General features: G+C 32.8%; 5 protein-coding genes across 6 annotated transcripts; 1 reads left to right on the top strand and 4 right to left on the bottom strand.

Annotated features, from left to right (window-relative positions):
- Window positions 1–644: 644 nt before the first annotated feature.
- Window positions 645–2,889, bottom strand: LOC101217259 (formin-like protein 20). Its single transcript, XM_031888497.1, has 2 exons — window positions 1,659–2,889; window positions 645–1,547 (listed from the first exon to the last, which is right to left on the bottom strand). Exons 1-2 carry the CDS (start codon window positions 2,842–2,844, stop codon window positions 829–831), a joined length of 1,905 nt encoding a protein of 634 aa, XP_031744357.1. The 5' UTR covers window positions 2,845–2,889; the 3' UTR covers window positions 645–828.
- Window positions 2,890–5,218: 2,329 nt separating this feature from the next.
- On the bottom strand, window positions 5,219–9,014 carry LOC101221830 (cyclase-like protein 2). Its single transcript, XM_011660589.2, has 8 exons — window positions 8,947–9,014; window positions 8,707–8,776; window positions 7,489–7,849; window positions 7,274–7,318; window positions 7,071–7,143; window positions 6,443–6,540; window positions 6,283–6,353; window positions 5,219–5,570 (listed from the first exon to the last, which is right to left on the bottom strand). Exons 2-8 carry the CDS (start codon window positions 8,749–8,751, stop codon window positions 5,445–5,447), a joined length of 819 nt encoding a protein of 272 aa, XP_011658891.2. The 5' UTR covers window positions 8,752–8,776; window positions 8,947–9,014; the 3' UTR covers window positions 5,219–5,444.
- On the bottom strand, window positions 8,434–12,197 carry LOC101221604 (cyclase-like protein 2). The gene is made up of 7 exons (XM_004136915.3): window positions 11,620–12,197; window positions 11,328–11,372; window positions 10,905–10,977; window positions 10,312–10,409; window positions 9,560–9,630; window positions 8,947–9,082; window positions 8,434–8,776 (listed from the first exon to the last, which is right to left on the bottom strand). Exons 1-6 carry the CDS (start codon window positions 12,017–12,019, stop codon window positions 8,957–8,959), a joined length of 813 nt encoding a protein of 270 aa, XP_004136963.1. The 5' UTR covers window positions 12,020–12,197; the 3' UTR covers window positions 8,434–8,776; window positions 8,947–8,956.
- A 1,566-nt stretch (window positions 12,198–13,763) lies between these two features.
- On the top strand, window positions 13,764–15,207 carry LOC101221363 (polygalacturonase inhibitor 1). Its single transcript, XM_004136914.3, has one exon. It carries the CDS (start codon window positions 13,919–13,921, stop codon window positions 15,089–15,091), a length of 1,173 nt encoding a protein of 390 aa, XP_004136962.1. The 5' UTR covers window positions 13,764–13,918; the 3' UTR covers window positions 15,092–15,207.
- Window positions 15,208–20,171: 4,964 nt separating this feature from the next.
- LOC101217017 (ADP-ribosylation factor 1) lies at window positions 20,172–24,328 on the bottom strand. 2 transcript variants are annotated; one of them, XM_031889159.1, is made up of 6 exons: window positions 24,105–24,328; window positions 23,832–23,969; window positions 23,244–23,314; window positions 20,943–21,062; window positions 20,681–20,799; window positions 20,172–20,456 (listed from the first exon to the last, which is right to left on the bottom strand). In XM_031889159.1, the coding sequence occupies exons 2-6, from the start codon at window positions 23,914–23,916 to the stop codon at window positions 20,354–20,356; spliced, it is 498 nt and encodes a 165-aa protein (XP_031745019.1). In that variant the 5' UTR covers window positions 23,917–23,969; window positions 24,105–24,328; the 3' UTR covers window positions 20,172–20,353. The 2 variants fall into 2 exon arrangements, with proteins under 2 accessions (XP_031745019.1, XP_031745018.1); XM_031889158.1 differs by having other exon boundaries at window positions 23,832–24,328.
- Between the last annotated feature and the right edge of the window lie 76 nt (window positions 24,329–24,404).

Genomic DNA, 24,404 nt, shown 5'->3' with positions numbered 1-24,404 from the left:
TATTGCACCCCTATAGAAAGAGAACTATAACAAACCCTAATCTCGTTTAAAATGAAGGTCCACCCTCTGTAAGCAAGTTAAAGAACAATGCAAGAATTAAATGGTTGTTTAATTATATGACCATGGCAGTAAATTAAGGGGCAAAAATGTTTTTTTAGAACGATAATGAGTAGAAGATTTGAAGCATAGACTTCTTAGTCATATATAAGTATGAAAGCTAAACAACTATATTTGCTTTGGCAAAACTGGTCATTTCTATATTAGAGATCACACGTTTGTTGGAGCATAAGACATGACATAGTTACCAAGCTTAAGACATAGTTTTTGATCTACTTGCATAGTTATTATAAGTCCTTTAATTTTGATATATTATCAACCACATGGTATTATAAAAACTAAAGTTTAGATGAAGAAATACCTTTATCTAATTTGATCAAACTGTTGATTAACTTAGATCTCATGCCAAATCATTATAATCCAAGTTAAGTTAAGATGTCTATTGTTTATATTGTTGCTTTTTTTCTTTTTTTTTCTCACGTTCCAATAGAAATATTGATTCCCTTCTTATGACAAAACCGAACCTTGAAAATATCGGCATGTCATAATAGTTTTTGCTCATTAGAATCAAAATGCAGAAGAGAAAATTTAAGGAAAGAAAAAGTTATATAGTATTATTATGTATTACTTATAGTAGTAATTAGAATGATATTTCCATCGGAGATCTTTAAACAAGTTTCCTTCCAATGCATTTTTATTATTCTTACAAATCATATAAAATTCCTTTGTTCAATATAATTCCCAATGTTTATGTCTTCAAAACCCAAAACTTCATATAGTCTCATCTCTACCGCCAACAATGCCGTCGCCGCCAAATCTAGAGACAGCGCAATCTGCCGCAAACAAGCTAGAAGTTTCGAACTCCTTCCCTCTCCCCATGACTGCCATAGCTGCCTTCACATTGATACTACTCACATACCCAGCTCCATAAGTCTGCCCCAAAACCCCATTCACGTCCTCACTCAACTCAAAAAACTTAAACCCTACATCCAAATGTGCAAACGAATCCCCTTCCTCTATTCCATAGTTATGAATCCTTGAATCCTCTTTTGTTATTGGCACCACCTTGGCTGTGATTCTAAACAGTCCTTTGGCTTCCACCATCACGTGGTTTGTTGCCGCTAGTCGAACGATGATGACAGTGGGGTTTTCGGTTGGGTGTTGTACTTGGCTGCCTTCCGATATTGGGAGGGCCATTGGGTGGTCGTCGAGGACAATATTGAGGCGGTCGATGGAATCGTCCCAAACATCAGTCTTTTGGGCGGCGATCAAAAGACGGTGGTTGTTGAAGAGGATAGCTAGGGATTCTATCCAAGTGAAGTCTCGTTTCAAGGAAGGGTTTCGTTTTCCAATGAAATGGGCGTTGATGTGGAGGTTGGGGTCGGAAACGAGACAGAAATCTTTGTCCTTTTTGCCGTGGAAGTAGAAGGTTATACCGTCGCCGCCGACAAAACGTGGGTCTTGGCATACAGCTCCTGGTCTGTCACAATCTGATATTTTCAACCAAAAATTTAAAATTCATCATTTTAAAAGAAAAAAGAAGAAGTTAGGCATCAAAATATAATTTTTTTAGGCGTTGTTTGATTAATATATATACTTACGGCAGACAGGTTTGCAAGTAACACAATCAACTTGACATCCATTAGGGCAAGCGCTAGGACAATTGTGAATCATGTTGTAACATTGAGGATATTTTGCATTTTTGCATCTAACTCTCTTTGTTGCACCAGCCGATGAAGATGGTGGAGTTGAAGCTGGAGGAGATGGTGTTTGAGGAGCCGGCGAAGGAGTGTTAATAGGTGGGGAGTTGGGAGTTTCAGATGGTGGTGTCGACGGAGTGTTGGGGTTTGTTGGAGGTGTTGATGGAGGGTTGGAATTTTCAGGAGGGGTGGGATTTTCTGGAGGTGTTGATGGAGGGTGGTTTGTCGGAGGCGATGCCGGAGGATTAGGATTTTCAGAAGGTGGTGTTGAAGTAACTGGAGGAGGCGGTGATACAGTGGGAGGGGTGGGGTTTGATGGAGGGTTGGTATGCGTTGGAGGCGGTGGTGATGAAGGTTGGTTTGTCGGTGGAGATTTCGGAGGATTGGGATTTGCAGGAGGTGGTGTTGAAGTAACAGGAGGAGGCGTCGAAGTAGTCGGAGGGGTGCTTGGAGTTTCAGAGTATGGAGGAGGAGAAGGAGAAGGAGTTACCGGTGGAGGAGGAGAGGGAGAAGGAGTTACCGGTGGAGAAGGAGAAGGAGAAGAAGTTACCGGTGGAGGAGGAGAAGGAGAAGGAGTTACAGGTGGAGGAGGAGAAGGAGAGGGAGTTACTGGTGGAGGAGGAGAAGGAGAAGGAGTTACCGGTGGAGGAGGAGAAGGAGAAGGAGTTACCGGTGGAGGAGGAGAAGGAGAAGGAGTGACCGGTGTTGGTGTCGGTGAAGGTAATGGGGGAGAGTGTGGGGGACTAGGATTTAAAGCAGGAGGGCTCGGGGTTACAGCCACCGGAGGTGGAGGAGAATAATAAGTTTGGGATGGTGGAGTGGGAGTATCCTCCGGTGGAGGATTAGCATCATCACCACCACTACCACAAATAGGCTTACAAGAGGCACATTCTACGTAACATTGATTAGGACAGAACTTTGGACAAACATGCACCAAATTATAACAATGTTTATACTTTTTAATCTTGCACGTCGCATGGCTTGGATTATTAGCGATCCCTGGTGGTGTCGCTTCTACCATCACCACCAACATCACCATAACCACTACCCACCACCCATGAACCCCAAATGTACTAAAATAAGACATCGTTTACTTTTGAAAAAAACAGAAGAATAATCAAGTTTTGAGATATGGCCATTAAAACCCAAAACCCATCCAATTTATACACAACATGATCACTCCTAAATGTTAAAACCCCACATGCCAAACCCAATTGAAAAATCAAAATAACTCTGCAACAATTTAGGTCAACTTTAAAGTATATATCTCATATTATATTTATTGGCTCATTGCCTTTTATATGTTTGCTTCTAAAATGAAAAAAGGAAGCATTATATACTAGTTCCCACTTTGTTGTAGCTTTGCCATTAGAAGAAAATTAATTAGTGAAGATCATCATCAAGAGAGAGTAACTTAAGGCTGATTGAATAATAATTTGCTTTTCTTGAAAATTATATATTCTATTAATCTCATATATGTATGTAACTTGGAAATAAAGGGAAAAGTACTTTTGAATAATTGTATATTGTTTAATAGTTTTTGTATGGTTTGTTTTAATTATTATTCATATACATTGAATAATGTACAGTTCTCAGGGGTTTCTTCTATAAAATGATTTTTGTTGATGATATGAGATTGCTTTGAATAATAGTCAACTTGTAGAAAGTGATTCAACTTTTTTGTTGCGAGAAATGGAAGAATACTATGACTTGATTCCTCAACGCTCTCATAAGTCTTCAAAGGATTGTTTACTTTCTTTTATGTGGTCTATTATTATTGTTATTAACTCATGTAAAGTCAATTTTTTCTTTTTAATATTAAGAATCTACTTTACAGATGATTTCTAACCAAAGTTTCTCCAGGCCGAGTACTATATTTATCCTAATTTAGAGAAAGAATTACTTTGTTCTCAAGTTTAGTTTCATATACTCATATACTTCTATGTTTTGCTATTCATTTTTGTTTGTAGTTGCAAAAATCAAGTCAAGATTTTGAAAATTTGAAAACCATGGAGAAAAAATCAAGCCAAAAACTTGAAAAACTACAGACAAAATCGTTATTAGAAGAAACGAAGGCAGTAAAATAACTTCGCAAAATCACGATTTTCTTAGGCTCTACTTGGAAACCGTTTTTGTTGTTGTGCTTTTCATTTATTACCAAATAAGATCTTAGAGATACAAATTGATTAACTAATGCAAATTCATATAGTTTTCATCCAATTGAACAAGAGAATGAAAGAGAATACAACAAGGATGAAATTATAACTCAAAATTATCTAAAAATTAAATGAGCTAGTAAAATAAAATGAAATAACATACCAATTTCTAGGATTAATAACTAAATGTATAACAATTTTTTAAGAATTACAAATATAGTAAATTTATTAGCGATAAAAGACTCTTAGTCTGATTAGACTCTGAAAACAGAGCAAATTTAAAATTTGCTCTCCTTGTCTCTATATATATAATTAATACTTTGCTTTATCTATCTCTATTATATTAAAAGTACAATAAACATTTACAATAACCTCTTGTGGTGGTTCATATATATTCTCTACGTAGATTCACACATATGAATAAATATTATATAATCAAAAGAAAAAAATTATTATATAACCAAAAGAAAAAATATTTCTTATAGTATAGAAGAAAATACATCTTATTCCAAAACTTTATTGATTGTGTATAAAAAAAATTTAGCTATGCTTTTTATAGAGCAAAGCAATATAAAAAAATAAGGAGCAAATTAATACTAAAAAAATATATGTACACAAACGTATCATATAATTCTAATTTTTTTTTTATTAATTATACATTTAGAAAGAATTAAATATTAAAATAGATAATGCAGGAGCTTTTAAAAAATAAAACAAAACACAACGATATTTACCCCAATATAAAATAAATTGAAAAAAAAAGTCTCCAACCCCATAACTTGAAATAACACAAAAAAAGTCTTAATCGTATTTTATCACTTATCTATATAGGATGCCATCATGTAATGAAAAAAGAGAGAAAATAAGACAGAGAGAACAAACAGAACAAACAGGAAAAAAAAATTATGAAGGAATTAAATACTCGTCTCGAAAAAATAAGACCAACATAGGTAAATCTGAAATTTATGTAAAAGTGACTTTATCGATTTATTATTATTATTATTATTATACCAACCATAAATATTTCACGTTTTGTTCTACATGTAAATTAACCTAATGCGAAAAAAAATATAAAAGCAATTATTGTAAAATACCATAATCAATCCATGCAATAGTGTAATAGTAATCTACTAACATCTATCGTAGATAGAATTTCGACTATATTTGGATTAATTTTATTATATTTGAAAAAAGCGGAGTTGTTGAGATAGATGAAATCTAACAAGAAGAATAGAAAGGATTAAACTGATTTATGGATGGAATTAGTAAAGAGCTCAACACTTTAGGGGCCTTTTGTTAGATGGGTTTGGAAGCTCATGTTTTTGGTTTGATTGCATCATTTTTGTATGTCTTCAACAACATTTTTTAAATAAGAACATCTTGAGCTCTTACCAATTAATTAGATATAACAGTCTTTACATCTAAACTTGATTATTTGAGCATGAAAATATTTCTACTGTGTTTGGAACTAATTATTAACTCTATCAACTAAGAGAAACTTTTATTGTTAACAGAACTCGAAATTACTATACTACTTAATTAGAATGCATCTGATAGGCGACCCCTCCGCACCAAGCAACCTAAGAGGTAAGCAATGGATTGAATATAGACCCGGCTGGACGCCATCAAGCTTTAAACCTTCCACCAGAATGGTTTCCTGAACCAATAAAGGGAATTACTGTGATCTTTGTTCATTTCTCAGTACAGCTCAAAAGGAAACAATAGATGTGTGTAAGCTGTAATCTTTAAGAGCAATTACAATAATTACAAAATATATTATATAACTCATCAAAACATAACAAATGCAAAACTCTCACAATTAAACATGTGATAGGAAAAATTGGTATTTTGTAGAAGACTTCCTGAACTAATTGGGATAAGATAAGGTGGGGGTGACATTATATCCTATCTTTTTCGGTAACTTCCGAGGGAGAAGGGAGAGGGAAGAGGGGAGAGGGGAGAGGGGAGAAGCTTAAGTCATTTGTTTGAATAGGCAACAAGAAATTTCTCCCTTCTCATAACAATTGTTGTCAGAAGACAGAAGAAACCAACGCTCTATTTCATAAAAGAAAGAATTAGATCAAAGGTGACTCAGAGGTGAAAATTTAATGGCCATCAGGAAAACTGTAAAGCAAACATCATGCTATCGACACATTCATTAAAGAAAGTGAATATGCTTCATTTTTCACATAGAAGCTCTATCTCGAAAAATACCATTCCTATTCTCAATCTAGTGAACAGAAAGAAGAAATTCAAGACCCTGTGTAATTGGTTTAAATAATAAAGATACCTAAACAGGTATATATAGAATATATTCTCTAGTAAAGAAAAAAGAAAAAAGAAAAAAGAAAAAAGAAAAAAATCCTTACCCTGCCTCTTAAAAATTCAAGATGAGATGGAATAAGATCTTTAAAGGCAGCAACTGATAAGTAGTCAATTCCTGCGTGATTGAAGAAGACTTCAGTTGAATTATTGGAGTTTCAGAAACTATAAAATTCGACTTCAAATTAAAAGATTAATCTCTCTCACCAACTAGTTTGATATCAGTGTTCTCTACAAGCCATTTTGCCCCATCTTTCATAAATCCTACATAACTTGTGTCAAACTCCTTTTTCCACATGAGACCTCTGCATTGGAATGGATCAAAGGTGAGTAAAGTTTCTTAGTTGAAGTTTGGAAGACTTTCTTCACTACAAGACCATGACTCTACAGTTTACAAAACACATTGCTAAATTGACCTCCCATAAACAAAAACAAACGAGGATTAATGGTCTATTGCATTTGACACTTTTAGACATTAAATCTCAGATAACATAAGATGGCCTTTCCAGTTTAAAGTTGATTTTTAAAATAAGGAAAAAAACAGGGCCAAAAAGGAAGAATTGGCTAATTAGACAGTAACATAGGTATGCCCAATAATAACATTGGAAGTTCAGAAATTCAGAAATTCAGATTTGGGTTGCCCATAATAAGAACAAGACATGTGAAATGAAAACCTAGAAGAACAAATTCCTAAAAATAAAAGTAACAACGATTATATCAAACAGATTGCATCAATACTTAAACAGCTGAAGGATTAAATTCAGATGATTCCTCTTTAAAAGCAAATGAACAAACTGAAAGTTCTTCATCCTGATGACAACTCAAAAATCTTTACCTATCTGTATTTAATGTTCTGAAGAGTACACGACGAACTCCTTTGGGAATATTTAAAGACTTCATCACCTCAGCTGCAACAATAAAGAACCTCAAGATTCATTCAATTCATGAATTGTTAAATATATCCACACACTAACGCAAAGCTAAATTAACGAGAAACATACAAAAGAAAATCAACGAATAATGCTAGTAAACGCGTACCAGTAATGTTCTTATCCCTTGGAACGTCCACCAACAGTCCAGGACCTTACAAAACAGATATATAAGACGATTAAACCAATAATCTAACTCATCATTTAAAGCAATTATAGTTTTCGTACTAAATTGAGGCTTCAATTTAAGATAGATTCAGACCATATCAATACCACAAACACACACAAAAAATAAAAATAAAAAAAGAAATTAAAGAACAATACCATTGAGAACTTCCAAATCGAGTGTGTCAACATCGAAACCAGCGTCGAAGTAGTGATCAAAAACATGACCAGGTGCATCGACGTGGGTACCAGTATGAGCCGGAAGCTTCATTTCAGAATTGTTAGCAAGCGAGCCATTCTTCATGCTCTTAGGAAGCCAGAGGAACTGGCCAAGGCCTTGGTCAGATTCCCAAGCCGGCATATCTGTAGTGAACCGATGACTGATGTCGATGATTCTTCCATTATCGTACACCTCCCGGCGAATAGGAGTGAGGTCGCCGTCGGAAAGTGAGCAATCAGTGGGTCCGGTATCGACGACGGAAGGGTAGGCTGTGGTGGAAGCGGCGGCAAGGAGGAGAGCCTGGAACAAAAGGAAGAGGAGAAAAGAAGACCGGGAATTCATGATCGGCAAAGCCCCGAAGGAATTTGTTATCAAGAGATAAAGGGAAGTTGAATATATTCGGACTCTTCGAAACAATTGATATGGAAAACCACAATATATTTTTGTAAATAAATTCATAGAAATTATTTTAAGTTAATAATTTAATAGAAACATGTATTTAATTTTTGTTTTTATGAGCATAAATATGATTTATTTTAGCCTTGGCAACATATTAATTAATATTAAGCTCTATTATTGTTTTTTTTTATATTAAAAAATTGTTTATTTCCATTAATATATTTTTCTTTCAATCTTAAAAGAAGTAAAATAAAATAAATCATATCTACTTTTTAAAAAAGATTTGAGTAAAATTAATTGAGCAAATTACAATTTAGGTCTTTTCATCCAACCCTTTGAAAAAAATCTTTAAAATATGGATTTTGTACTCACGATGCTTGACTAACTTCTTCTAAATTTCAAATATCTTCGGTATGGACAAGTCTTAAGTATTTATTGATAGAATATCTTCTCTTGTTTGGTGTAGATTTTCGATTCTATTTTGCTTTTTACAATTCTCAAAGGTGTATGTATAGATATATATATAAGTCTTTTACTACATTAAACAATATAGGCTGTCCACATATGCAGAACAACAAAGAAGATCCTTAAAACTATACATATATACATCATTTTGGAACTAACTACTAAATAGTTGCACCCGAGATCCGAATCGAAATTTCGAGTTGATGGTAAATCCAACACGAATTTAATCAACACAACCCAACCATCTTTTATTCGACGTTTTTAATACTCCTATGTACATGCATCACATTCACCTGTTTTGGAGTTTCTCCATGATTTGAAAGCTGAAGGATTCCCATGATGCCTTAATTCAAACTTAAGATTCTGAGACAAAAAGAAATATCATTGATGAATTGGTAAAATAGTGTAGAAATAGAACTCAAGTTTATGGATCATATTAATCACAACCACCAAACTTGAGTATCCAAAAACAACTTAGCACACTTACTAATGGATGATTGATTAAGAATCAATTCTATAAAAATGGGACTTACGAGATAATTTTCATTTGATTAGAATGCATCGTATTGGTGATCCCTCTGCTCCTAACAACCTCAAAGGTAAGCAATGAACCGTATATAATCCAGTCTCAACGTCGTCCAGTTTTAGGCCTTCCACCAGAATGATTTCCTGAACACAAAGAAAATTTGATCTTACACTGTTTACATTACATCAAGCACCAACAAAAGGAAACTAGTTTGTAATTCCAAGTGAAGTTGTAGAATGAGTTTTTACTCATCCTCAGAACAAAGTGGTCATGCACTGAAATTATCTTAAACTCAAGGTTGTCTGTAACTTTCTTAAAATGGCCTTTCCTAATTTATCATCTGCATTGGCTTCATCTTTGAGTGTAACATTACTAGGCAACATAGCAGATCAATAAATGAACTGGCATGGTAGCTATCATTCACAGAAATCCCAGATCATCAGCTCATGTACAGCACACAAAAACAAGAAATGTTTATTTCTAGTAATCACTTTGATTTTTTTTATTTACACACTTGAAGGTACTTTTATCTTGCCCCAAAGATGAATTTTAATGGAGGTTGTTTTAATGAATAGATAGAGCAGTCAGAAAGGTATCGTTAGTAAAATTGAAAATCTTACTCTGCTTTCCAGAAGCTCAAGGTGAGCTGGGATCAGGTCATCATCAGCTGCAACTGATAGGTAATCAAGTCCTGTTGTTAAAAAATATGTCTCATATAAGTCATCATATTCATCCCAGTTTAAAGAATAAAAACAAATACTTTATTAAATAGCATCCAGGGGGAAGAGATTGCATTTAAAGTAGGGGAATTCAAAACAAGAATGGTAATTCTAACTATCTATTATAGTTTCGATGCAAAATAGGAAATCTAATTTGAATAAAAACAAAAAAAAATAATTAATCATTGCCGAATTGCTCAACTAACACCGACCATATCAAGCTTCATGGCAACCACATGATTAAATGTTGGATTCCCCCACCCCATACATTATCAAAACTTCATGGCAACCACATGATTTAAATGTTGGATTCCCCCACCCCATACATTATCAAAAGAAAAAATTACTCATATGATATTTCTGAATCAAATCAGCTAATCCACTTTTCACCTTCCAAGTACACAAAAGACGGAAATCAGCGATGAACAAGTTACAAGAGTGACGTATGTTCTCCAGTTAGCTAACTATAAGAGTGATGAGCGAAAAAACATTCAACATATAATTGATGAATTTTTGTAGTACTTCCAGATAGAACTATTTTACTCTTTACCTTGAGTCGAGTACATTTCATTGTTTATCATATCAAACAATCACCATAGGCATTTTTAGTCGTAAGATTGCAAAAGGAAGGCATTGCCTATCTCAGTTCTCACCAACAAGTTTGATGTCAGTATTCTCCACCAACCATTTAGCTCCATCCTTCATGAATCCAGTATAGCTTGTGTCATATTTCTTTTTATACATGAGCTTCCTGAAATGGCAACTAATTTCACATTAGTACAACTCCATTGGTTTCACATTAGTACAACTCCATTGGTTATAGAAGCTCAAGCTAATACTTATTTTATTAACTTGGGATTTCATTTTACCAACAACTAGTAATCGTAGGAGTAACCTCATCTATCTTATAAAAATTGTTAGATCTCCACATCTTTTCGACGTGGGATCCTCAACAATTCTTGTCATGTCCTATTATCTTCAATGAACAAGATAATTGAACAGTGGTCAATAATTTTGTAATGGTAAGCATAACAATGAGGCCTTTAGATGGGAAGTAAAAACAGAATTTTTTATGTTGCCTATCAGATAAATATAGTCGTTTTATACTGTATACATGTATGCCTTCCCACAAATTAAACAGATAAAAAAACAGTAATTTTGTTAGAGAATTAAAAAACTAATGGATTTTGAACATATTGGATTTTAGTCTAAATCTGAAGACATGTATAAACATCAATGATTTTACCTGTCAGTATTTAGTGTTCTGAACAACACGCGTATTATTCCTTTGGGGATATTTAAGGACTTCATAACTTCAGCTGTAAAAATACATTTTAAAGTTTACAAATATAATAACACAAATTCTTAAGTAATTAATGATCAGAAAGTAAGAATTTATCTTGTTCAAGCCAATCTATTTATCCCAAGTGACTGGCGTTCAAAAGTCCCCATGTCCCAAAATAAATACTAAGATTGGTAATGGATTCTCCTAAAACTAGTTTGGTACAATCCAAACCCACCCAAATTTTTCTTAATTGAAAACTACCTCATATTACTTAATATAAAATAATAAAAGTAGACATATATTCAAATTCTACTTTAGCAAATGATCTCTTTATGAAAATTGGCATTTGGTACTAATCCCAACTCATATTTTAAGAACACACACCTGTTATATTTGCGTCCCTTGGTACATCCACCAACAGTGCAGGACCTAACATACAAACAGACATCATTATCTATTGCTCCAAAATGCAGGTAATTAAGCAAGACAAGACCCAATCCTCCATAACCAAATAGATAACAAAATAACAACTTCCCACATCCAATTTTTGCAAGAATCACATAATCAAACAACAGAAGGGTGGAGTAAAAGATTAAAACTCAGCAGTCTTCAAAAACTTTCATCTCTAATTAGAAAAGGGGGGAAATGATAGAAATATATTCCCCGTATTACCCACCATTGAGCACTCCCAAATCGAGCGTATCGACATCGAATCCAGCGTCGAAGTAATGATCGAACATGTGACCAGGAGCGTCAACGTGCGTGCCGGCATGATTGGGAAGCTTAACCTGGGAGAAATTGGCTTCGGAGCCGTTCTTCATGGTCCTCGTCAACCACACAAACTGGCCGAGCCCATTTTCCTGGAAGTCCCAACAGGGGGTCTCTGGGGAGTATCGGTGAGTGATATCGAAGATTCGGCCATCGCCGTAAACCTCTCTACGGATAGGGAAGAGATTTTCGTTGCTGCTGGACAGCGGAGCTTCAATTTCTTGGGAAACGGAAGGAATCGAGGCGGAGGAAATTGTGAAGAGTAGTGAGTATAGTAGTAGTAGGTGGAGTGGCAGTGAGTGGTTCATGGTTTCAACCGGAAATGGCACCACCGGATGTTCTCGATAATGCCTCACATACAAAAAAGGAATATAATATAAAATAAGAAATTGCCAAGTGCACGACTTCTTCTTCTTCACTTCAATCACATAACATCAATTTTACGTCTTTATCAACTCAACTTTTTAGAGCATTTGGAGCCTTTCCAAAGTGAATGAGTTATTATAATCTATTATCATTATAATTTATATTTGAAAAAGTGAGAGATAAATGAAAGAACAACCAATAGTGATATATAAGAGAGATGAGGATGAGAAACACCGAAAGGATGGAGGAATATGAGAAAAGAAATATAATAGCATGATTTTATTATGATAATCCTAAAAGCAAACATGAACTGGGCTACATTTCACTTCTCCATAACATGAGGGTCAAACAACCGACTTCATAACTCTTTATTCCCCACTATTCTATCTCTTACCACAAATAAACTTAAAAGATTAAAAAACTTTTTAGATGTATTTTAAGTATTGAAATATCGATTACAAACGAAAGTTAAAAGTTTACAATTCTTTCTTCACAAACTCCATAGATACCATTTTAACAATATTTATGAATTATAAGGTTCTTTAAAAGAAAAAAGAAAACATTTTATTCAGCTTTACTACTAATATCATTACTATATGAATTTTTTACTATGACCAATTGTCCCTTAGTGTGGGAGCCATATGACATTGGATGCAATTGGAAGAAACATTTGGCCTTTGTGTATTGACTATAGAACTACTTTGTGTATTGACTATTCTCTAATCAAATACTCTTAAAATCAAATTAGTTTTGATATTTGTACACTATTAGAATAGATTATCATAATCTAGACTCTAATAACAAAATGAATGTCTCAAAAACACACTTATTGGCCCATTGATCATATATTGTCTTTTGGCTTGGAAAGAGTAAAGAGTGCAATTAATGCTCATAGTCACAAATACCTTTCAAAAGTTATTTTGGGTTGCTTTGTGATATTGATTTGATCCCAAAAATATTAAACCTATATATGTTCATTGCCGACATTCTCCTTTTTCATGGATGCTTTCGTACTTTACTTCATTGCTATAACATTAGAGTGATTTGATCTTCACTATTTATGGTGCATATGGCCATCTCTTTCATGGTTTAATTATAAAAAAATTTGGATCAGTTTTTGTTTTTCAATCTTTCTATTTAACTCTGTATTTTGATGTCAAGTCTATTCTTTTTTTTAAAAAAATAAATTTCAATGATAAATGGTAAAAATGAAATCTCTTTAAAAGTTCATAATGTCATGAGGCGTGAAATTACAACATTATCATTTTTTATCAATTTAAGTTGTTCATACATTTCTTCTAGCATTTTCTTTTCCGATAACATCTTTTTCTTCAGTACATTTCTCCAACTTCTTCTTCAACATTGAGTGACACCAATCGAGATTAACTAGCAAGAGCGACACCAACAAACTTGATTGTCAATAGAATTTGCTATACTTGTCATTTTTAAAAAAGATATTGGTATGTATTAGTCTATCATGGACTGTGGAAAGAGAAGAGTTTGTTGTAGTTGATAGCTAGGTTGATGTGGTTGGCATGAGGATGAAATGCATTTAAGTATTAAAATAAGGAAACATGTTAAAAAGTTTGTAAGAAGAGAAGCGAACTTTATAGTTTAAATTATTTAATTTTAGTTTGAGGTCTTTATTAAAGAAGAAGAAAAAGATGTAGAAATGTTTATGTGGAAGTCCCAACTTCTTTTGCGGATCCATCCATCGACACACACATACCAATGCCTAATTAAAAAAATATCTCAACACAAACACACACACACACACACACACCTTCCATCCATTCTTCCATTAAAATCTCTCCCAAAACCCCTTCTCTTCACCATAAATCATGATTCTCCCTTCTTCCTTCCTTTCTCTCCTCCTCCTCCTCTCTCTTTCCTCCTCCGTTCAATCTCTCACCTCCCCTTCTGATGTCTTCGCCCTCAAAGCCTTTAAATCCGCCATTAAACCTTCCTCCATTCCCCCTTGGTCCTGTTTAGCTTCTTGGAATTTCTCCACCGATCCCTGCGCCCTCCCTCGCCGCACCTTCTTCTCTTGCGGCCTCCTCTGCAACTCCGCTGCCACTCGTGTCACCCAACTCACCCTCGACCCTGCTGGCTACTCCGGTACTCTTTCTCCACTTATCTCCAAACTTACTTACTTAACTGTTCTTGATCTCTCTGATAATTCCTTCTCTGGTTTCATCCCCTCTGCAATTTCCTCTCTTTCTAATCTCCAAATCCTCACTCTCCGATCCAATTCCTTTTCTGGATCCATTCCCCCTTCTATTTCCAATCTCAAATCACTTGAATCTTTGGACTTTTCTCATAATTCCCTCACTGGGAATCTCCCCAAATCTCTGCATTTTCTCTCTCTTTTAAGACGTCTCGATCTCAGCTTCAATCAACTCACCGGCTCTCTTCCTAAACTCCCACCTAACTTACTCGAACTCGCCTTAAAACGAAATTCCCTTTCTGGGTATTTGGATAAATCGTCTTTCTCCGACTCCACTCAATTGGAAGTTATCGAACTAAGTGAGAATTACCTCGCCGGAACCTTACCGTCTTGGTTCTTCCTCCTTCCCTCTCTTCAACAGATCAATCTCGCTAATAATAGTTTAACGCATATCGAGATCTCCCCTGCCACCGCTGGTGGTAGCGATCTCGTTGCCATCGATTTGGGGTTCAACAGAATCGAAGGGAACGTGCCGGTGAATTTCGTCACCTATCCGGCGTTGTCGTCGTTGTCGCTACGGTACAATCGGTTACGTGGCGTGATCCCATTAGAGTTCAGTAAGAAGAAAACAATGAAGAGATTATACTTGGATGGGAACTTCTTGACCGGGAAGCCACCGGCGGCATTCTTCTCAGGCGGTGAAGATCCAGTTTTCGGTAGCTTGGGGGATAACTGTCTGCAGGGATGTCCACAGTCATCTCAGCTGTGCGCTCCGTCGCAGAAGCCGAATGCGGTTTGCAAAGAAGCGTACGGAAACGGGAGGGGAAGAGGAAAACCGATGACTTGAAACCGACATGTCGGTCAATTATATTAATTATATCGGTTCCTTTTTCTTTTGAATTTTACGATGCATCGGCCTTTGTATAGTTTGGGTTTTTTTTTTTTTTTTTTTTAATGTACTTTAGAAATTAATTATCAAGGCAGATAATTGTTTAAAATTATAAATTAGAGGCATAAGAAATAATCTATTTATTTAGAATTTGAACTTTTCAAATTTTAATAAATAAATTATAAGTTTGAACTCTCAAAATATTATGTGTAATGTAATAAATAGCTCAGTCTTTAGTTTTTCTATTATATATATATATCATTTGAAGAAAAAAAAAGAGTATATGTTACATTAAATTTTAAAATGTTGAGATGTAAATCTCAAAATGAGAATATAATTAACTTTATATTAAAGTGACATATGTAGATAAATATGTGACATTTTAATAATTAACAAATAATTACTATATATATATATATGTTAGACGAAGATTTAGTGATATTTTGTTATATTTTATAAATGTTTTTATTCATCTTTTTCATATTTGAGTTTTTTTTATAAATATTTTGATACATGTAAATCAAATTTTTAAGAATTGAGTTACTATTATAATTAATATGAACCATTTTTCTAAATATGGATGGTTAGATTTTTTGTTTTTTTTTTTAAATTGTATTTTAATATATTATTCTAATATCTTAAGAATAATTGAAAAGAAAAAAAAGATTATTTAGAGAAAGGAACATTAAAAGATAAATTTTGTGGAAAGTTTGTCATTAAAGAAGCTAAAAGAGGAGCATTTAATTCTAATAACAAACAATATACTTGTCTATACATAAAATAGTAAAAGTTTTTGTTTAACTTTTGATTTTTTAAATAAGGTAAAATATATTGTTTTCTCGACAAGAAATAAATATTTTTTTTTATTTGAGAAGTAATTTCGTGAGGGATAACATTGTAGTGATGCTTAACAAATAGAAACCTTGAATAATAATACACATTGACATGTAAATCACACAGAAAATCTGTTGAATCTCGTTTGATTATTGAGACATTGTAAAAAAGCTCTATAAAGTCAACGAATCAATTTTCGTCAAATTCTAAGATCTTTGAAATGACCTCATAGCGATTAGTTAAAGCTTCAACAAGCATCGTAAAACCACAATGAAAGGTTAGAACTTTCCCGTGACCATGAGAGTCACTATTAGAATATTTTCGGAGATATCGAAGGATAGTAGTTCAAGTAGTTTTTCACAGAGGGATTGGAAAGATCGATCTTCGAATCGACAATGCCCAACAAGCAAGAAATGTTGGGTTGACTATCAAACGATTCCATAGTAGAAAATGCCTAAACAACGTGATCTTGAGTTAAATGAATATTCCACCATTTAACAACAATGAATCGGGACGATGCAAATAGATATACATAATCAATGTAAATCACACACAAAAATCCACAAATCCTTAGAATTGAGAGCCTTAATTTTCCCTACAATAGAGTGACTAAGACCAAATATATTTTTTACTTTTCTTACAAAATCACATATCATAAATATCAAATTCAAACGGGGATGACATAAGGATTAAATTAAGATTTTATAAGTTGTAAACTAAGATTAAGTACTCAGCAAAGATATGAAAGAAGGTGGTATGTAATGTGGTATTGTGATGTGTACCACCACACACACACACACACACACACACATACATTAATGTGAATGAATGAATGATTGAAAGAAAGCTAAGGTGTGTGAACACAAAGCCAAAGCTCCATTGGAGGAGGAGAGTAGTGTAAGTAAAATCATTACCCTTATTTACTTTTTATATTTTGCTTTGGATCTTTCAACAATGTCAGAACTTCACAAGACTTTCCTCCCCCACACACTAACACTTTTAAGTACAATATACATTCCTACCACCATCACAACCACTTCAACTCCTCCTCATCCTTACATTTCTCTTCCACATATTTCATCATACAAAACCATTACAATTACAATAAAAGATTTGTAATTCTATCAAAGATTGATCCTAAACGGAAAAAAGTATCGTGTACGTGTGTATTAATTATAAGGTTATTTTATATTATATTTATGATGGTTTTTATTGGGGGGTACATAGTGGGGAAGAGGGAAGATCATGAGAATGATATTATTATATGGTGAGTTGGTCATTAAGGACCTTCCAAAGTGCCTCTTTGTGGCTGCTCTCAACCTCAGTGCAACTTTCATTTCTTTTTTCTTCTTTCAAAGTAAAATAATGTATAGGTATGAAATTTTAAATTTGACGATCATACTCATGTACTTAAATTAAATTAGCATAAATTAGAAAGTTGGGTGTTATAACAATTTGTGAGGTGATAAGATGGTTCTCAAATCATGTTATTAGACATAATTCATAGCATAATAAGGATACAATAATGTTGAAAACAAATGTCAATCATTATTGTGACGTGAAAACTCTCTTTCTTGAAAATAAAATCGGACACGACCTTAGTGCTAAATCATATATACTAGTTGTTCACCAAAGTTGACACTTTTCAATTCAAGTATACACTCATCGGAGACTAAAGAATGGAATCGAGGAAAATATTGCTCATAGAGGTTTGAAAAGAAGAAGAAGTACGTACAACCAAAACCAAAATGATCTTTTTTCTCAAATATATACAAAAAAAAATAATGGTTTTAGATCGATCTAAGTTTTTTCTTAAATTTGTGTATTGAAACAAAACATTGCACAGTTTAGAAATTGAGAGAAGAATTTGGAATATGTTGATTTTCAATTTTGGAAATTAAGGGTTAAATAAGTTGATTTTTGGAAAGAATTATTTTGTAATTTAAGATGAAAAAAAAAAAGATATATCCACCAAATTTCGCCAAACTTATTGAAACACGTTTAAATAAGATCCATCGATATTGTTGAGATGTACGTTGAAAGTTTGATCCTAGAAAAATCAAATAGATCATGTGTTACTCTTTTCATTGTTAAATAATTTTGCAATGGAACCCTAACCGAGAAAAGGAAAATTACCTCCAATATCACTATGTATGAGGATTTTTTGAAAGTTGTAGTTGTGTGAAAGGCATTGAAGGGTTATTAGATTAGTCAAAATCATTGAAGACCCTTTTATTTTTCTACTTTTTTTTATATCTAAAATCTAAAAAAATATATAGAAGAAAATAAGTAAAAGGAATAAATTGAACTTTTTAAAAAGATGGAATTTTCCAGCTGGAGCTTTGAATTTGATTGCTTTGTGAAAGGTTGAAATTGAAGGAATTATTTAACTTACTTTTTCAAGTAGTTATATATATTATGGATAAGCCATACAATTCATTCATTATATTTTTGTTATTAATTATTATAAGCTATTGGATGGTCAATTCGATAATAAGTATTGTTTTGAAAAAAGAAATATTAGCAACATTCCATTTAAATTTAGAGAATTTATTTTTGTCGTTTTAAAAATTATTAGATTAGTCAAAAATAAATTCTAACCTATAGAATTGATTATCACCATCATCATTATCATTATACATATATATATACACACACTTGAAGAATAGAAATTGTTGGAAGAATATTTGGTGTACCAAATAACTTTGTAAACATTATTAAGAGAATAATACAATAATCTTCATTTGTATAAATAAAAGTAAAACTTAGCTCCCACATATTACAACTGTTTCCCAATCAATACTTCGTTCATATACTTACTTTTAAAAATAATAATAATTGCTCCAACAATAGAATATATATATATATATATATATATATATGAAAGGGAACCAAACATATTCAAATATGCATTGAACAAATACACAATTAATTTGTTGAACATTATTAATTTTTATATTAGTTGTTGTTATATTGATCATAAAGTTTTATTTCCAAATAATAATAATCTCTATCTTATACACCTAATAGTGGTTACCATGCATATGTATATAATTGATATAGACCAAATCTTATTAAATGCTAATTAATAATTTATTATTTTAGTGTTTTAAGTACATCTTGTTTTTGTATTCTATTTGTAATTAAATGACTAAAAGACAAAACCACATTAGGTGTAGATATTTAGAATATAGTTTAGAAATGTTGGATAAAAGTGAGGTCTTAATTGAGCTTAAATTATGATCATTGGTGTATAAAAGAATTGCTCGTCTATATTAATTAACACATTTAATGAAACTGAATTACATTATAATTAGCTCAAATTATGATCATTGGTGTACGTTGTTAATTAGCATAAGAGGACAAAATACAAAATACTACCAAATTTAAAATTTGGATTTAAGAATTAATTAGTTACTCCAAATTAAGAATGAATATGAATATTGGGATGAAAAAAGAGATAATAATAATAATAATAATTGAATTAAATAAAAAGAGACATTAAATAGAAAGGGTTGGTGAGGACCAAATTATTATATATATATGTTTTGGTAAGAAGGGGTTCTTATGGACAAAAATGAGAGAGAGATTTGCTGAGATTACAACCCACATGCTTCTGTCCACCACTTTCTTTTGGTCTCAAATAAAAATTTAAAAAAAAGTCTCATAACAAAAATATAAAACTATTATTAGAATAATAGATCGAACAATTATTTATAAAACTGTTGAAAATATTTAGTTAGGAAGAGATAAAAGTATCTATGAATTTGTAACGTTGTATATGAAGATTATTGTGTGAATTTGAAAGAAATTGAAAGAGTAAATTGATAATTGTGTTTTAAAGGTATAGAATTGTGAAAATTTGAGGTTCAAATTGATATATCATCGGATCAAATCCTTTAAGATAATTGTTATACTAATATATGCTCAAATTTTCCCATTTTAAATGTGATGCCAATTAAAAATCAACATCTTAGTCACTAGAAGTTCAATATCTATTCTTTTATTTATCCAATTTAATTTATAGCATGAAAGAGACTTAAAAAGTGGTGATCATATATTAATCAAATATTTGATAATGGTATCATCTATCTTGTCTACTAATTTATAATGGGATTGAGAAGTACAAAAGATACCTAACCCCCTTTAACATACTATAAATAATATTACAAATCTCACGTAATATCATATAATACATTAATGATAACGTGAAATCAATTAGCTGCAAAAATATCAAACTTTCATTCATTAAATTTACAAATATTGATCAATTTCTATGATTTTTTAACTTGATCTTCTCTAAATATTCATTGACAAATTGGTATTTTGACATAACAAATGAGTGTGTGTGTGTGTGTGTGTGTGTAATAATAATGATGAAGAGTATCATGGATTAGTAATGCTGTTACATAGCCAAATGTTGTTACATAGCCAATCAAAACCCTCGTAAAGCCCTTGCCCAGAAGTTGCTGAAGTACCTTGTATGTACCTTTATATATATATGACACACCAAAGAAATTTCTAAGAGGCATTTCTTTCTAATTATAAGTTTACTCTTTAAATTTTATATGAAGTTTGATTTTTAGAGAAGGTAAGATGAGATTAGTCAAAATAGGAGGACTAAACAAAAGTTAATTCAGGGCTATGTTTAGAAAATTGTTGTAAAACATGAGATTTTAACAGATGAGAAAAGGTAAAAGAAAATTTACATACCATCTTCTTTGAGAAAGTGTGTGGAGGCCAAGCTTAGTTGTGATTTCAGAGACAGTCATTGAATGAGGAAGATCTTGCTTGTTTGCAAATACAAGCACTGCTGCATTCCTTAGCTCTGCCTGTCAATTCTTTTTTTCCTTTATTATTACTATTTACATCTTTAGAAAAAATCATCATAACAAGTGCATTTTATCTTATGATTATTATTATCACACAACTAAGCAAAAGCATAGTGAAAATAAAAATTCAGTGTAGAGTATACCTCACTGAGAATACGATGCAACTCATTACGGGCTTCACAAATTCTCCCTCTGTCAACGCTATCCACAACAAATACAAGTCCTTGGGTGTTCTGGAAGTAATGTCTCCATAATGGCCTTATCTGTAAAACAAATTCAAGTTTTCATTTATTTAACTATTTTGTTCTCTAATTAAATAAATCAAAAACACACTTATACACCCTATAAAACAAATCAGACTCAAGTAAAGTCAGTAAAAGTTTCATTACAAAAACATGGCCAAAACTACTTTTGTATGTCGTTAATGTTTTGGTCACTTTGGCTATGTTTTAAAACATTTGGCCTTAAAATTTATTTAGTAGCTAGATTTTATCATTTAACTTTTATGGTCGAATCCAAATTTTGACAGGCCAAGTGACAAATTTGAGAGGAACTGACTACAGATCAGATGTAGAAACAAACATTGTAACCTTAAATGAGAGGAAGTTGATACTTCAACCATGAACTAGTTCGTCAAACTTTAGAGAATGTCGGTTTCACCAAGCTTATGTTTCCTACTTTAGAACAGAGGTTTGTACAATGATGTTTAGCTCGATCAATCTTAAAAGTTGTTGAACGTACTCAGACAACTACTTGTATAGATTCAGTTATATATCTACATACTAGCACACAATCAATACATCAACATTTTGGAATTTGATGTAGAGTGTGTACTCATACAACTGATCCACTTGATGAAGTTTCTTAGGTGTAATACTTGTCTATTAAGGAATTTCAAGCTCTTGGAGCATGCTTCAACCCATAATGACTTTTTTATCTTCAAAAGCTCGTCTTGTTTTTCCTCAACTTCATAACCTTGTGGTTGTTCAACGTAGACTGCTTCCTCAAGAAGTTAATTAAGAAAAAGTAAACTTTACATTGATTTGAAAGATACTCCAACTTTTTTGAGTTGCTAATGAAATTATTATTTCTAGTTAAGCAACAAGAGTAAACATCCCATCATAGTGGATGTCGCGACTAATTTTATATAACCTTTTGTCACTGATCTTGGTTTATATCTTTCAACTTATCCTCTGGCATACTTTTTGATTTTGAAAACCCACTTGACAACAATGGTTTTATGCTATTTTGGAAGTGAGACTTGATCCCATTAGTCATTCTTCTTCATCTCTTCATCCATAACGCATTTCCTTTATGTTCTCCATTAGCTCCTAAAAAGTTCATACGCTCATGGTTGGCAAAAAGACGAGAGTGAAGACTATTGATTTGCAGATACTTCATAAAGTTCCTGAAAGTTTTGGAAGTGCAAAACTCTTTCTCGTGAGCTTTTGTCTACCTGAAAGATTGAGGTCTTGAAGTTGGTGGGGATGGAGGCGTACCTTTTTCATTTGCTCTCTATTCTTATTTCCTCCAGGGCCACCTTCTTTGAAGTATGGAAATAAGTTTTAGTCTCAATCAACTTGTCCTAACCTCATTCTCCTTATGTCATCTATACTATATCTCGAGGAATGATTTTCCTTTGTGTATCAAGATTGTAGAGTTTGTAGTCTTTGGTACTGAAATCGTAACCAATAAAGATTCCAACTTCTCTTAACTTTTGAATATGCACACGAGCAACGTTTCCAAATGGAAAATCTAGCTTTCTAATAGAACACCAATATGTGTTCGTATATATTGATATAATATGAAAATTACAGAAAGGACTTGATGACTCAATCCTTGAACAACCATTACAAACAGACTAATGAACTTGCAGAAATCAAGAACAACCAAAAGGAAACCTACCTCTCTGCCTCTCCTTTCTTTGATTTCTTTCAAGGAAGTTTGCATACTTCTTCACTCAAAATGAACCCCCCTCCCTCTTTTCCATTTGCCCTCTTATACAAACATATTTCTAACTAACTCTGGCCCCACTGTGATCCCCTTTCTCACTGCAAAAGTTTTCCTTCACACGTGCTTCCCCTTTCTTAACCGTTCTACTATATTGTAGAATAATAGGAGGTCTACCAAAATCCTTTGGCCGGGAGATGAGTAATCATCTCAATTTTACAATTTAAATTAATTGGAAATATATTTAGATAAATTGTCTTGCCTTATTTATTGTTTTCATTTAAAGCCATGATCTTATTAACAATAACAGTGTACTTTGAAGTGTTATGTTTTAGTTTTAATCGTAGAACTTACACAAACAAATGTTTTAAGTTTTGACCATTATTGTTTCAGTTCCATTAACATACATTTTAAAGCATCTGTTCTTTACTTTTTCAGATTGTAATCAAAGAATAGTATTTGCAGAAGCAGAGTAAGAGGGTGTGATTTAAAACCTTATCTTGTCCTCCAACATCCCAGACACTGCAGCTCATATTTTTGTATTCTACTGTTTCCACATTGAACCCTGAATCATAAAATGCAATTATAGAACTGTTTAAGAATTATTTCATTCTTTTGCATTATCTCAGGTTGATCAGCATAGCAAAACAATGGATTAATGGTCCAAAAAAATTAATAGAAAAGCTATTATGGGTAATATCAAAGCAATCCCTACTACCAAAATGACCTTGCGTAACCTGTTCTTTAAGAAAATTAGTGACTAACATAAAAGGTAAACAGAAAATACTTCATAAATTGTAATATGTAACCAAAGTAAACAAACAAATAGATGTAGCTAATCTCCATTTGGTCTAAGCCGTGCAAATTACCCAACAAAATTTCAAAAGATGAAAAACAGGATCAAAATGTTCTAATAAAGATATTCTTGAATATAGTTTTAAAAAATATACCAAATAATAACACGAGGTGATATCCATTTTATCTCAAAACAATTTTGTCTTTCCAAAAATTGAGCCAAAACTAGAGATGGATTTTCAAAGTACAATCTCATCCAAATGTAAATGAATAATCAAAGTACGTACCAATAGTTGGCACGGTCATAACTATTTCACCAAGTTTTAGTTTGTACAAAATGGTTGTCTTCCCTGACGCATCAAGACCGAGCATCAGGATTCTCACTTCACGGTTCTGAAAAAGTCTCTTCCTCAACCTAGATATCACTGCACCCATGTCCGAAATCAAGGAATATAATGAAGATGACAAAATTTTCAAACCAGCACCACCAGTGCTTAGTTCTTAGTTCAAACGATGCAAAATAATCAATTTACAGGGAAATGACATAATAGATGAGAAACCTTGTGTTCCAAGTGAATATTAGACCAAAAACTTCTACAGGAAAAGGCTGAAAGAGAATTGATTCTTTGGGACAGAAGGCAATAAAGGCCCTTGTCTCCCCTTCCAATGTATTTGTTTGCCAAAGTGAATGAACTTACTTGGGCTGATAGAGATGCTTTCATCATATCATAAAAGAATATATTGCACTACTTTAGAAAGCAGTATAAATCACTTATCTTCGACTGAAACACAAACTGTGGCCCAGCTCTTTAAAAGAAGACACTTTATAGATTGATCTTAGGCACCAAAGCGTCTCCTCC

The sequence above is a fragment of the Cucumis sativus genome, chromosome 7 (genome assembly GCF_000004075.3).
Source record: "Cucumis sativus cultivar 9930 chromosome 7, Cucumber_9930_V3, whole genome shotgun sequence".
NCBI lineage: Eukaryota > Viridiplantae > Streptophyta > Magnoliopsida > Cucurbitales > Cucurbitaceae > Cucumis > Cucumis sativus.
This window is presented reverse-complemented; position numbering and strand designations above follow the sequence as displayed.

Excerpts from the sequence above, each read along its gene's own strand:
- LOC101217259 (XM_031888497.1), bottom strand. The coding sequence starts at position 2,844 with ATGTCTTATTTTAGTACATTTGGGGTTCATGGGTGGTGGGTAGTGGTT. Across the intron at positions 1,548-1,658 it reads TACTTGCAAACCTGTCTGCC|ATTGTGACAGACCAGGAGCT; the intron begins GTAAGTATATAT and ends TGAAAATATCAG.
- LOC101221830 (XM_011660589.2), bottom strand. The coding sequence starts at position 8,751 with ATGGGAATCCTTCAGCTTTCAAATCATGGAGAAACTCCAAAACAG. Across the intron at positions 6,354-6,442 it reads CACTGATATCAAACTAGTTG|GAATTGACTACTTATCAGTT; the intron begins GTGAGAGAGATT and ends TCAATCACGCAG. Across the intron at positions 5,571-6,282 it reads TTGAATTTTTAAGAGGCAGG|GAAACCATTCTGGTGGAAGG; the intron begins GTAAGGATTTTT and ends TTATTGGTTCAG.
- LOC101221604 (XM_004136915.3), bottom strand. The coding sequence starts at position 12,019 with ATGAACCACTCACTGCCACTCCACCTACTACTACTATACTCACTACTC. Across the intron at positions 10,978-11,327 it reads AAGGGACGCAAATATAACAG|CTGAAGTTATGAAGTCCTTA; the intron begins GTGTGTGTTCTT and ends GTATTTTTACAG. Across the intron at positions 9,083-9,559 it reads TTGAGCTTCTGGAAAGCAGA|GAAATCATTCTGGTGGAAGG; the intron begins GTAAGATTTTCA and ends CTTTGTGTTCAG.
- LOC101221363 (XM_004136914.3), top strand. The coding sequence starts at position 13,919 with ATGATTCTCCCTTCTTCCTTCCTTTCTCTCCTCCTCCTCCTCTCTCTT.
- LOC101217017 (XM_031889158.1), bottom strand. The coding sequence starts at position 23,979 with ATGGGTGCAGTGATATCTAGGTTGAGGAAGAGACTTTTTCAGAACCGT. Across the intron at positions 21,063-23,243 it reads ATGTTGGAGGACAAGATAAG|ATAAGGCCATTATGGAGACA; the intron begins GTTTTAAATCAC and ends TTTGTTTTACAG. Across the intron at positions 20,800-20,942 it reads TGCATCGTATTCTCAGTGAG|GCAGAGCTAAGGAATGCAGC; the intron begins GTATACTCTACA and ends AAGAATTGACAG.